Source organism: Melozone crissalis, unplaced genomic scaffold (genome assembly GCF_028551555.1).
Source record: "Melozone crissalis strain CALT ecotype California unplaced genomic scaffold, PUWL_Pcris_2 ptg000007l_1, whole genome shotgun sequence".
Classification (NCBI taxonomy): Eukaryota; Metazoa; Chordata; class Aves; order Passeriformes; family Passerellidae; genus Melozone; species Melozone crissalis.
In genome coordinates, this window is record NW_026535785.1 from 11,898,425 (window position 1) to 11,912,500 (window position 14,076).

Below are 14,076 nucleotides of genomic sequence, written 5' to 3' on the forward strand. Positions count from 1 at the left end.
CATATTTATTGAATGCAATGTAACCATCTACAATATGGTTTGCTATAAAATGAAAGTATTTTCAATTAAGTTCAAATTTTGTAGCTTTTTTTTTTTTCAATTTTACGACATGCACATTTCTAAGCAGTATCCAACAATGTCAGCTTTCTACACTGGAATTAATATAATCTTGTTGATACGTGCCAGTGCTTCAGGTGCAGAATGTTGTATTCTCTGTGGTGGTATACTACTCCTTAAAAGCAGATACATTCCCAGGACAGATATATTTTGTGTAATTCGTCCAGATTAAATTTTAGCTGTTTCTAGACATTCCACTTATCACTTTGCTTGATTTTATGAGAATGACAATAAGAAAGCAGAATAATAAGAAATCCAAAGCATATTCTACATCTAATTTCTAAACAGAGAGTCAATCCCTTGAGAACTTTACACAGTGTGTTATTGGTTACAATTATTGCAAAAATTATAGCATGACATCACAAAAAAATGATACAAATTACCAGTAACAGTTTTTGTCTTTGGGTTTTTAGTATTTTTATTGTCTTTGAGTAATCCCCTTGAAGAGCCAAGATTACCTGTGATTAGCAGATTTGAACAGGTGGTTTAAAGGGCTGTACTCCTAAAATGTCACAGCAGTTTTGCTTTGAGAAGCAGTGAGTGCTTTCCCAGTCAGCAGCAAGCAGCTCCTGCAGGCTCCCCTGAATGTGGCAACCAGCACCGTTACTGGATTTCCTTGCTCTAGGCAAAACATTAAAGGTAGGCCCCTCACAAGGCACAGTCTCTAGCACAAGAAAGTGTTACTGAACATTCTGCAGCCCTGGGCAGCTGCTGCTCTGGGGGCTGCTGGTGGCAGTGCTGGCCCGGGATGCAGATGTACCTGTCTCTCCCCCCTTAGCTCACATCCATCTTGCTTTTTACCTTTGCACTGGGTTTAATTACTGCTTCTGCTCAGTATGAGCATGGCTGGACACGGGCAGGTCTTGTCCCACTGTAGAGCAATCTGTCAGCAGTGGGGCAAAGGAGTAGCAGGTCTGGCAGCCCTTTGAGAATAGAACTGCCTGAAACTGAATTTTGCTATTTGAAAATTGTAGGAGTGAAACAAAGAGTAAGTGAATGATCCTGCTTGCACTGAGTGAGTACAGCAATGTTATTGTGTTGTGAGATTATATGTACAGTGTTGGAGAGGACAGTACTGGAGCTGGAGGAGGGAATGGACCATATTTATCTTTCATTAATTCCACTTAATTCAGTACATTTAGCATTTGGCTCTATGTTTCCATTAAACTGTTATTCTTATGTATTATGGCATTGCTTGTGCTTTTGTGCAGCATGGAAACTTCAACTGCAGAAGAAGCCAGGCTGAGTAAACTTGAGAGACAGAACAAGTGAATTCAAGCCTTAAAATATATGGGAATGCAAAGGTGTGCAACTGTCAACTAAACATGTTAACAAGAGAGCTCTCACTAAGAGGTATGGGATTTACATGCTAATCATTGTCACTGGTGCCTTCTCTAAATCTTTTCTCTCTCTACAGTTGTTTATGCTCCTCTGCAGTTAGTAATGGCCCTGATCTGGCACAGCCACACAAATAGAGCTCCTCTCGGAAATCAGTTTGTATAGACTGGGGGCTCAGACGCAGATTTTATTTGCAAACAGCTGGAACAGCTTAAGAAGTTACTGTACCACGCATTGTTGCCCCATGCAGGAGATTTCCATGTCATGCAAACGTTTGTGCCAGAGCCAGAGCAGCACAGCCTGGTGGGACAGGGCCATCCAAGCATGGGGAAGGGAGGAACTGTGGTCAGGAACAGGTTTGATCACCACAGTTATCCCTGCTCCAAAATCACTCACAGCAGTTCTAGACTGAAACACTGCTCATGCTGTGCTGTCAATGCTCTGCTTCCTGCACAAGGTTGAGTGACACTGGTGATGTTTAGGATTGGGCACTCACACTGCAAGCTTCTGAGGAAAAGTGTCTTTTCATGGTCTCAGTAGTGAGTAAATAATGTATAATTCTTTATAAACGGAAGTAGAATAAGCACTGGTGTTTGGTGCAATTCCTAAATGTGCCATGTTGTCTTATACTCAAGTACAATTCTCCCTCTTTTGTTTTGCCTGTTGCAGTACATGACAAGCAGCTGAATTGCTGAACCATTACAGACTAGGGCTACATTTGTCTTTGCACGTATGATTTTTGCACCACATAGCTTTGGTATTATCTAAAACCTACTCAAGCTTTAAATTCTCATTCAGGTAGTACTTCTAGGGTGTCAGTGGCTAGGAGCAGGCTCAGATGAGCTTAATGGTTGTGTACAGTCCTGGGGAGAGCCAGCTAGTCTGCAGAAAGCTGCTTAGGGATGTAAATAGACACATTCTGCAGCCCTGGACACTGCATTTGAGAGGGAATTTGAAGTTCTGGGAAGAAGGACTGAATCACAGAATACGTAACTCAGGGAGATTCAAGACCTGGCTTGTACAGCAGGATGAAAGTCCAGGCTTACTATATAAAGCATATGAAGGATGGAAACAATTTTTCTAACCCCAAATCTGGTTTCTGGATTTCTGAGGAAGGGTCTTTTAAGTCTCTTTGTGAGGATTGCTCTTTGAATCCTGTTACTTGAGCTTTTCTTACGTAAGGAAAGGAAACTGTGAGTCTCATTTTCTGGGTGATAACTGTGTGATCTTGGGTTTATGAAGCAGTACTTTTCAAAGCTCTTTCTGGGTCACTGATGTAGTATCTGCTGGTAGTTCAGTAGAGCTGGCTGGCAGCTCAGTGCTCAACTCTTTCTTTGCTGCTGAGGAATTTTTCTAAGAAATCAGAAACTCCTGGAATTACCTTTTGAGGTAGGTAATGGCTGTTGCTGCCATCTGAACATTATATGATCATTAATGGGAAGAAAAGAAAACTGCAGAAATGTGGCTGGGGATCAGATTGCTCCACGAGGAAATGGGCTCCCCACAGGACCCAGATAGTGCATGCACAAGTCTGTGAGCAAACATATTTGCACTCAGAGAGCTGTGTCCTGCACAGCACCACTGCAAACCAGGCTGGCTCAAACTGGGGGCAAAGGGTGCATGGGGAGGATTCTGCTTAGCTCAGGCATGGAAAGCAGAACATTATTCATGAGGCATTTACTTTATTGAAACTAGTTGCTGCCAGGCCAGCTCCTTGTGTTGATGCAGAGAGCATGACAATTTTCACGTTGTAAACACCATGCATTAATCAGGGCACCTCGATATTATGCAAACAAAATGTATGTACTTACAAATACTTCCACTGTATTCGAATCAAAAATATGTCATGGAAAGGAGAGGGGTTGTCAGGTTCATTTCATTAGGCAAGAAATTTGGGACTCTACAGGCAACATTCCCCCTGAGGTTTGAAGCATGTTTACTCTTTAATCACTACATATTCTCCAGTTTAAAATGAAACTTTAAAATGTAAATAAACGTGTGTACTTTGTAACTCTGATTTGCAGTGTAAATCTTTTTGTGACAACAGGTCTTACTTTGTTAGATGACTACCCTGTAGAAATCATCTGTAGGTTCCATTTCAGAGAAAATATTCATGTGAAATTTTGTCCTTGTGTTTATACTTTGACAGAGTACAGAATTTTTGTGTAATTTTAACTTAAAGGTAAACAGATCCTAAGGGAACACCTTTTTAAGAACGTGTGTTTTTCCCTAAATATCCTGGAAAACACATCCCTTAGTCCTACTCCTTAAATTCTTTTTAAATTACTCCCATTTCCATGTTTTATACTATTTTATGTAATACTTTGACAAAGAAATTATAACTATAATATTTTATTAAAAATTGACACTAAGGCTAATTGACCCATTAATAAATATCTGGATGAACAGTGATAGAAATTGTGAAGTTTTCCTACTGTATAAAGGCACTTTCCATAAAACAAGATGTTTGGAAGAATTGTTGGCTGACATTGCAGGTTACATCTTATCATCTGATATCAGATGTAATTATTCATGACTCTTGTTTTGTCATGAACACAATTCATATTTCAGTGTCCTTTTTTTCCTTTGTCCTATCCAGAGTTTCTTCTGTGCTGAGACATTACAATATGTCTTTGAAAGATGTCTTTGTAGCTCAGAATGGATTTTTGCTGGGGTTTTTTTGTGGGTTTTTTTCTTTTTTTTTTTCTTTTTTTTTTTCTTTTTTTTTTTTCTTTTTTTTAATCTAAAGCTGCAAAAATCTCTGTCACTTCATTTCTAAACTTCTGGTTTTCTGGTGGAGCCACATGGTGGCTTTATACGGCTGCGATACACTAGGATATTAAAAAAAAATTAAACTGGGATGCAAAGGCATGTGGCTTACAGAGAAAACTTCCCCTGTGGCATCAAATAAAAATCTTGGTTCTTTATACAACTTATAGATTCACTGTGTCCATACCTGATGACCACTGTGTAATCAGTGACCTAAGCAGCCTACCTGAAATACCCTCTAATTTCTTTTTTAACCCCACAAAAGGCATATAAAGGATAGAGTGATACCTTGGGATCAATAATAATGTTGGAATCAAGAATCAAGACACTTTCTCAAGTATACGGTATTTAATTTTAAAAAAAGGTATTTTTTTAACACAGGAAAGAAAACATTCTGAGATATATATAAATATATATATATATATGTATAAAGATATCAGAGGAAATAATGATGGACTTGAGGGTGTGAAAGTATTTGTAATTACTAGCACTCTCTAGTCCTGTAAAAGTGCATGGAAATCTTTTGCAGAGTTGCATATTTATCTTTCTGTTTGTTGTTTTCCTGCCTTTTGGGCTGTACATACAGAGTTGCCCATACACTGATGGGCGAGATTTTTTTTTACTCCTTGGGTTTTAACATTCTTGCTCGAGTGAGAGAATTTTCCATCCAGCTTGTTTACTTCATGATTTATGTCTAAATTGACAGAGTCCTTCGGAGGCATTCGTGTTAAATTTGAAACAAACATATTTAATGCTCGCGTTGTAATAAAACAGCTAAAAGAGCAGATTAAAAAGATATGCACAGAGGGGTCTGATTGATTGAGGGATTGATTTTACTACTTTTCCCGTAGGTGGGTAGTGATGGCTGTAAATCTCCTGATAATCATTTCAGAAGCACCTTCATCAATAAACTCAAAAGGGACAGCTAGGTGTAAAAATTTGCCAGCCATCAGGTCAAACAAAAGGCAGCAAATGTGTAAAGAAACAATTGAATTGAATAATCCCACCTTGGCTGGCTATGGCATTAGTCATTTTTATCTCGGGGGCGGAGGAGTCCCCATCACTGCGATTCTCTGGGATTTAGGGCAGAGAAAGGGAGAGGTTCTTTCCCTCTATTTTTTTTTTTCCTTTTTGCTTTGACTAAACCCGTATTGCTTACGATTTAATTATGCGGGTAAAAGCTTGTGTTTGCGAGCAATGATCAATTATTAGTTGTCAGTAATAATGGCGAAGGATTCAATTCTGGTGCCCCCTCCTCCTTTATTTTTTTCCCTGTTTCTTTCCCCGGAGAATTACTATTAGAAAATTAAAAAGAAATTAAAAATAAAAAAAAAAAAGGCAGAAGAGAGCAAGAAAGGGGGAAGCTGACAGCATGCCCACAAAAGTAGTCCTACCTAAAGCCACAGAGTCACAGGACTTGCATGTCCACAGTGAATAGCGTGATCCGGGCTATTGATAATGAAACAATTGCGGAGAGCTGGTGCTCGCTGCCCCGGGGTAGCTGCGCCCCAGGACTGTCTCAAAAGTTTATTATACATCGGAGCATAAAGCCAAGTTCCCAGCTGACTGCAGCATCTGGAAGCCCCTAATTACACACATTTCTAAAATCTATGTAACCTGTGTTAGCTGACAAACGGCGAACTTGCGGGGTCAGCTGGAGCGCCGCTCGGAACTCCGGCGAAGTGTGGCTTTTCCAATTAAAACAGAGGCAAACAGAGAACGCAGAAAACGGAGGATGAAGAGGAGGAAGGGGGAAAACCCTGCATAAATAAAAGCCCCAGCGCCCTGCAGAGTGGGGAGCGGGTGTTTCGGCAGGGGGAAGGTGCGGGCAGCGCTTTGCCGTGCGGGGCCGCCGCAGGTTGGGCTGCCCCGACCCTGCTCGGCTGCGGAGCCGCGCCCGCCCCGGGCTCGGGGGTCACGGGCACGAAACGGGAAATCAATGGCATTTCCTGCCCCCCACCCGCACCCCCGAGAGTTATTGAAGGTGTTTTAGAACTACGAGGGGATCGTGCGGCTTTTAACCCCGCCGTGCTAAGGGTGTTGCGTCTGTTCGCAAACCTGAATAACAATAATCCAGTCTAGTGTGATGCATCTCATTGGAATCGTCTCTCAGCAGAATGAACTGCAAATTATCCCCTGTTTACCATCTCCCTTCAGTGCTCATCTCAATGAACTGGAGATCGATCCCCACCACGGGTGTCTTGCAGCCAGGCTGATTTGCATTGAAGCACATTAGAAAGCCTCCCACCTCCATTAAAAAGAATAATCCGAGAGGGGGAAAAATCTCCAAGGTGTGGCGGGGAGGGAAAAATATGTCACTGTCATTCGGAGCATCGAGAGGGAAAACCCGGGATCAGAGTATTTACGCTTGTGAACTCTCACAACTTCTGTTAGAGACAATGACGTTTAATTGATGTATTGCTATCAACAACAATAAAGACCGATTTTTCTCTAGCCCTGGCACTGCTGCTCTGCCCCCACCCATTCCCCACCCCTCCCGGCCCCCAGCGAAGGAGAGGAAAACAAACAATAAATAATCAATCGGTCTTGGATGAAATACCAGGCGCCGCTTTAACACTAGCGAGGAGAAGAGAAACGAAAAAAAAAAAAAGTTGTAAAACTTAATTTCTTCAAATTAATTTCTTTTTCTTTAAGCTACTCTTTTTCGTCTTGTTGTTGCTGTTGTTGCTTTTTTAATTACCTGTCCACGGCCGCCTTTTTCCAGCCACGAAGCAAAGGTACTGCTCGTCTGGGGAAATTTGTCTCAAGCTTAATCGGCAAAAGTATAATGAAATTGTGAACGCGAATAATTTTGGGAGATCGTCTAGCTTAGAAACCGTAGGAAGCTAATGGAGTGATTGATACAGTTAGAAATACAGGCATAAATGTGCAAATAGATCCGCGTGGGTATTTTGTGTGCATCTGCGTGTGGCTAGCAGTGAGTTAGGAGTGCGTTTCTGTGCGTTCAGGTTCGGTTTCTCTCCCACTGTCTCAGGGTACGGAGGGTGACAGCCTGCGCCGAGTGTATCCATCTCTGCCGAAACATCTCTTTAAATATTCAGTGAAAAATAATGTCATGTGAAGTACCACCTATAGCAACATTATTATCTTCATTCTTCAACATCATCCCCGCTGATAGCTTCGTTTGTCTTTTTCTTAAAATCTACTGTACCGAATGCTGCGGGGAGGGAGGGGGCTCGCCCTGTGCAGAAATGAAAAGAAGCGTCAGTGACCACTTTGCAACGCTGACTAAATACTGGAGTGGCACCTGGGAGGATTTTTCGGTTCGTATGCGTTTGTTTGTTTGGGGTTTGCGACTGTTTTTCTTCCCCCTACCCTTATTGATAAACGTTTTACAATCTCTTTCGTTTAATAAGAAGAAAACGCCAGTAAGCCGGTTCCTCGAATGGGAAGATTTGTTCCTCTCTCCTTTCTCCTCTCGCTCACTCTCTAGGCTTTACCGGCTCATTTGAAATTGAAATGAGTTGGATCTGATCAGCCTCTTGCTTTTCCAGAGAGTTTGTTAATATTAATACGGGAAAAAGGAGTAGCTTCTATAGAAGAGTAAATAATCCAGCGGGGGGAGTGGGAGGAGAGAGCACTAGATGGGTCAGGGTGGAGGGAAAGTAACGCCTGTGCTCCCGCTTCTGCCGGTTCAGCTTATTTTACCGAGTAACTTTCCGTGCCCGCAGCGGCGTGACGCGCGGAGGGGCGCGGAGAGCGGAGCTCTGGGGGACACCCACCATTCACCCACAGCGTGCGTGTATCGCTGGATAAACGAGATATTAAAAAGAGCCTTGTTTGTAGCCTCTGCGCAACTATACTTTTTATTCCAAGACCGTGACATTTGTTTGTGAGAGGTTCCTCCTCGCAAGTAACACATGGGCGGAAAAGTTTGGCCGCGGCAGGAGCGCGGTGCCCGCAGGGTCCCGGCGCCGGGAGCGCTGGGGACCGGGCACAAGGAGCGGCCCCGGGGAGCGCAGGGGCTCCGGGACGGCCCCGCCGCGCCGCCCTCAGCCCGGCCCGGCCCGGCTCCGCCTGCGCGCACCGCGGGCAAACCGGGCCGGGCCGCTCCGTTCCGCGCTCGGCGCGGCCGGGGGCGCCTCCGGCGGGCAGATGCGCGTCGCTCCCACGTCCAAGAGGGAACAAAAGTCAGGAGCGAGCCGGGGGAGGGGGGGCCGGGGCCGCGGAGCGGGACGCGCCCCCGGCCGCGGCCCCGCCGCCGCTCGCACCGGGCTCCGCGGGCGGACTGACGGCGGGCGCAGCCAACCCGCGCGGCGCGGGGGCGGAGCGGCCGCCTGGTCCGCCCGCCGCTCCCAGCGGCGCCCTAATTGTCCTGGGAATGTGTGAGGTAAAAAACAAACCCTTCCTATTTTCAGCACCCCTCGGGCCGTGATATATGGAAAGAGAAGGGGGGGGGTGGGGGTAGTGGGAGAGAGACCTGGGAGAGGGCGAAATGGATTTTTATTTGTAAAAGCGGGGATAAGAGAAGGGGGGAAAAAAAAACACAAAAAAAAAAAAAAAAAAAAAACAAGAAAAAAAATACACCAAAAACTTTTTTGCAGCAGCGGGACGGAGCGAGCGGCGGCCGGAGCGGGGCCGGGCTCTCCCCGTGCAGGCACTTGCCGGGTGCGGGGCCGATCCTCCGGGGCCGCTGCTCCCTGCCGGCCGCCCCAGCCCTGCCTCCTCCCCCGATCGATTATCGGTCACCCTGCCCTCCCTCCACCGGTGCGGGCTGCGGGCCAGGAGGGGGGAGTTAAAAAAAAAAAAAAAAAAAAAAAAAAAAAAAAAAAAAAGTGAAAAGTGAAACGCAGGGCAAAACTGCGGGAAGGAGGGCGGGAGGCGCGGGGAGCCCGTCGGGGCTGGAGGAAGGGGCGAAGGGAGACACATTCCTATAGTAACCGGGATGGCGCGATGCAGCTCCAGCTGGTTGCTAAGAGGGTTAAACTGTATCCAAACAGCTTTGGGGAAATCCAGCCCCTTCTCCTGCCACATGGATCGACTCATTGGGTGGGAGCGGCGGAGAGACAAGGGTCTCCAGCAAATCAGCGCCTAATTGATTAAGGCGAGCTGGTTTGAATAGAGCTGGCCATGTGCCAATCGCCTTTCAAAGAGCCCCTCTATGATTAATCGCAATGCATTATTGATAATCATAATTATAGCAGGACACATGCGCGGTGCGCGGAGGATCGGGGAGGCTGGGGGGGGGAGGCTCGATTTCCGTAATTTTGAGAAGATTTTTTTTTAGTAATTTTTTATTCTGCCCCAGCTGATGTTTGAGCCAGCATGTCGCGGAGGAAGCAGGCGAAGCCTCAGCATTTCCAATCCGATCCCGATCTGGCCTTGTTATCCCAGCGAAATGGTGAGTTCTTCTCCTCTCCCTCGCACACATTTTAACACAAACACACACAAAATAGATGAACTTACCTTGCGGGGAGTCGGAACCGCGCCGGGCACTGGTGTGGGACAACAGGATCTCCCGGAGTTATACGCGGGGGGGAGGGGGGTCCTTCAGAGGTTTTGGTCCAAGTTCTTGGGTTTTATCTTATTTTTTTAAACTCAGCGTTTTGTTTCGTCTGTTTCTTAACGAAACTCCAAACTCTTTCCGTTTTTTGATGTTTTCCCTCCGCCCTCTCCCAGCGGGGCGGTCTGGCATCCTGAGCCCGCGGGAGATGGATCCGCGCCCCCCGCGTCTCTCTCCGCGCCCCGCGGAGCTGCGAAACAAAGTGGGGCTGCGGTGGGGCGGCTGATCCCGGAGCCCCGCGGGACGGATGCCCCGTCCGGCCACACACGCTGCCCGCGCCGTCCCCCCGAAAGGGCCGGAAAATCCCCCCCGGGCACCCACTTTCCTTTCTCACCGCCTCCGCCACCCCCCCGCGGACCCCAGCGCTCCGCACCCCCCGCTCCCCCGCAGTCCCGCCGGGCGCAGGACGCTGCCCCGCCGCCCCGCAGCCCCGGCCTCCGGCTGCACCAGAGGCTTCCTGGAGGCGGAAAAGTTACCGCCGCTGCCGCCGGGCCGGGCCGGGCCGGGCCGCGGGGGGATCGCCCCGTCCCGGGAGCTGCCGCCGCCGCGCCGGGCTCCGCGCTCAGAAGGGACTCGGCGGCCGCCGCGCGGAGGCTCCGGGCAGCGGGGAGCCGATTTGCTTTCCCTAAGGTTGTGATTTTTGGGTATTTTTTTGTTTGGGTTTTTTTTCCTCCGTCTCCCGCTTCCCTCCAAGCCGGTAAGCAAGGGATAAACGCTGGCTTTGTGTCCGCCCGGATTTGCAGTGGGACCGTGAGAAGTATCTTTTTCTTTTTTTTTTTTCTTACTCCCTTTTTCCCTCCCCTCCGGAGCAGGGGGATTTCGTAGGAGTTCGGCGCAGCCCGGCGGGCAGCGGGGGCCGTGCCTCCCTCCGCCCGTACCTGTGCTGGGACGCGGGGCGACAAGTGGTCGGTCCGGGGCTCGGGGCAGCGTTCTCCCATCCCTGCCGGCGCAGGCTCCGGCCCCCCGGCGGCCATGAGGAGGGCGAGGGCCGGGGGGCCGCGGGTGCGGAGGGCGGCGCGGCGCGGAAGCGCTTCAGGCGGGCAGGTAAGGGAGGACCGGGCGCGGCGGAGCCCCTGCGCCTCCCGGACCGGCCCCGCCGCTCGGAGCACCGGGCGCTCCCCGCGGCAGCTCCCCGGGGCAGCGGCGGCGCGGGACCCTCCGCAGCTGCGGTGCGGGAGCGCTGGGCCCGCCGAGCCGCGCCCGGGCCCCGCCGCCCGCCCGCGCCTCTCGGCCGCGCCGGGACAGGGGCCGGGCTCCGCGCGTGGAAACGGGGCGGAAAGTTTGCGGGATGTTGTGCTTCGCTGGGAGCATTTACCCGGCTTCCGAAATGCCCTGAATGCCCTTCTCGTACACCAGCAAACAGATCAGCAGTGGCTCCGCGGAGCTCTGCGGAACATTTCTTAAATGTCATTTGGGTCCTGAGAGTCGATTTGAGGTTTTTAAGTGAGTTTTGTGAGCTTTGAATGCACTCGAGTTTTACCGTTTCCTCAGCGTGATCCCCTTTCTCATCTCAGTAAACGTATTTATTTTTCTTACGATATTATTCCCACTTCCGCTCGAAGTTTGGAATAGCAGTTGGAGAAGCGTTAGGGTTTTAGTTGTCTTTCATCGGCCTCCTGTGAAAGAATTTGGAACTTCTTAAAGTGAGCAGAGAAAAGAAAATCAGAGAGGGATTTTTTTTACATCTTCACTTCGTATGATTGCATCTTTTGACATTTGCCATCTTTTTTGGTTTGTTTTTAGTAGGTGGAACAGGTCAAAACCACTTCAAAGTATCTTTTTTTAAAGTAGCCGTTTTCTTCTGTTTTTAGTCTTTTGATCTGATTTTGCACATCGTTTTCAAATGAAGTACAGTGGGAGTGTGAGAAAGGAATGTTAACTGAGCAGCTTTCCTGCCTGTTGCTAAAGGATGTCCTTGAAGTAAGTTGAATCTTGCCTGGAATGATGGCATGGAAGTGAAGCTTTTGTTTCGTTTGGGTGGCTGTCGTAAGTTAAAGAAGAGAATGACGAAGTTTATTCTGTTTTAAAACTATTCTAGGAAAGCAGTGTGCTGTACTACAAAATCTGTAGGAGCCTCCCCTTTCCCTTCTCGAGTCCTGGTGCCGGGTTGTGGCTGGTTTACATGGCTGGGCGCTGAGTTTGGAGTCAGTTGCCCAGAAGGTGTGCTCTGTAATGGTGCTTCAGGGCTCAGGGCGCTGCAGGAGCATTAGCATAGAGCTACCCCCGCCTTCCCGGGCTCCCCGGCCCTGGCAGCAGCTTCTCCCTTGAGCAAGACACGGTGGGAGAGCTTCGGCGGGGACGAGTTTGCCTTGTGTGCCTGTGAAATTGCAAAACAAAACTTGGGAATTCCGAGCGCTTCTTTCCTCTCCTTTCACGCTGTGAGTTCAGGTTTGCTAATCCATGTCCGGTTTGCGCAGGGTGCAGCGAGGGGAGCATCGCTCCTCTGCGGGCACTTGCAGTAAGGTACTGCTGGGCAGGATTTTGGGCGAATCCGTAGAGTGGCTCCGTGAAAATTTCTCGCATCAGATTTGAATTCCGGTTTGTTAAAACTTTCTGCTATGGTTTCATACCTCAAGATCAGTAGGGAAAAAAGTTCCTCGCACTGCATCAGCATGTTTTGGTTTGGCCTTTTTTCTTATCTCAGTCTCTCTCTCTTGTTTTTTTTTTTTTTTTTTTTTTTTTTAAAGTTCAAAGCTCATGAGTTCACCCCCACCAGGAAGAATTTTCACTTTAAAATATATTTCTGGTGCAATCAATGGATAAGTAGGTTTACCCTTGTAAAATCCTGTGTATGTGCACATTTGAGAAAGTTCGTATTGGAGTAACCAGAGCACCTCTCAAATTAATAGCAGAAATTACTTGCAGCATAAATTATATTCAACAAGTAACTAATTACTGCTAGGAAGTGGGTAGGAGATCGTGGGATTATTTCCTTTCGTTAATAACTGCAGCCACTTTCATGACATTTTAGATTTTTTTTTTCTGGTTTCTTGGAATTACATTCCGAATTGTAAAAGAACATTTTTGGGGTGCAATGTTCCAAGGCGAAAGTTATATTGGAGAAATAAACCATCTAGACTTTGACAAAGAGAAAATATTTACTGCCCTTTCTTTTAAAGCCTCATCAGAACCAGTGCTCTTTCATGTCAATAATGGATTTTGGTGAATTCCTGCTGCAGCATTACGATCATCCACATAATTGTTACTGGGCCCATGAAATAAAAGAAATTAGGATTGCGTTCCTCAGTGGGATCTGGAGGACAGGATGCTTAGGAGACAGAACTGCACAGTTAGGCTGCTTTTAGTTCATTACATAATTAGGCCTTTTTGTGAGGTAGCTGCAATCTGTTGGTTCAGGATACAGACACTTGGGGTTTTTTCCAAAGGTGAGCCCAGGGTGTAGAGGGCCTTGTGAAATATCACTTATGCAGATGCAATTCAGAAATAATTACTGAAACCCATATGGTGGAAGTTGTCTAAAGCCAGTGTTAGTTCAGACCCGTTGTGTGTGTGTTTCCCCTACATAACCCCAATCTTTGTCTTGCTGCAAAATATTTATGTTTTAGTTTGTACCTTATTTATCTTTTTGATGCTAAGTAGCATCTGGCTCCCCGAGGACAAGCCCTCCTGTATATTTAGCTGTACCAGTGCTTATTGTATAACTGGCTTTTAACCATATTCATGCTTTAATTGTGAAAACATGGATCTTTATTGAAATGACCTGACATGCCTCAGAAAACACAATTATGATTCTTGAAACCGTTTGTAAAAAACAAAAGGGGCAGCTCCTGCCAAAGGCACCCTGAAGGATCTGTGCCCTGTGTGTTTTCCACACTTGAAGGTACATCACACCTTTGTGCTTCCAGTCTCGAAAAACTGAAAGCTGAAACGCGTGAGCGAAATTGTTGCTTCGTGTCTGTATGGCTGGTGCTGGGGAAGGAAAAAAAAAAGAAGTGTTCAGCTGTTTTAACCTTTGCTAGCCTCCTTCCATCCAAAGGTGACAGGGTTCAGATCACAATATGTACTTCAATATCTTGCCAGTGACCCCCGAATTGAGTCTTACTGGTTGCTTAGCAGGAAGTTAGTAGTTTATTTTAGCTTCACCTTATCAGCTTTGCTTCTTTTGCTAACCCTATTCCCCTGTCACCCCTCAGATGCCAGACCCCCGAAGAGGAGATTGACAGGTAGTTCCCATAGCTCCGTTTTACCCTCCAAACAACAGGGATTTAGTTTCTTGTCCCTTTGCCAATGTTTATGTAGTCAAAGTTTAGATATAGCTTTAAGGAGCCTTTCTTTTACGTGTCAGTGGAACAGTGAAACTGCACTGA

General features: G+C 47.0%; 1 protein-coding gene across 1 annotated transcript in view; it reads left to right on the forward strand.

The window, feature by feature from the left end:
- The first annotated feature begins 9,442 nt into the window (after positions 1 to 9,442).
- SALL1 (spalt like transcription factor 1) overlaps positions 9,443 to 14,076 on the forward strand; it is a 15,700-nt gene continuing 11,066 nt past the window's right edge. The window contains exon 1 of the mRNA XM_054269350.1: positions 9,443 to 9,586. Within this exon, the coding sequence (XP_054125325.1) occupies positions 9,511 to 9,586 (76 nt within the window). The 5' untranslated portion in view covers positions 9,443 to 9,510. The remainder of the gene's footprint in view (positions 9,587 to 14,076) is intronic.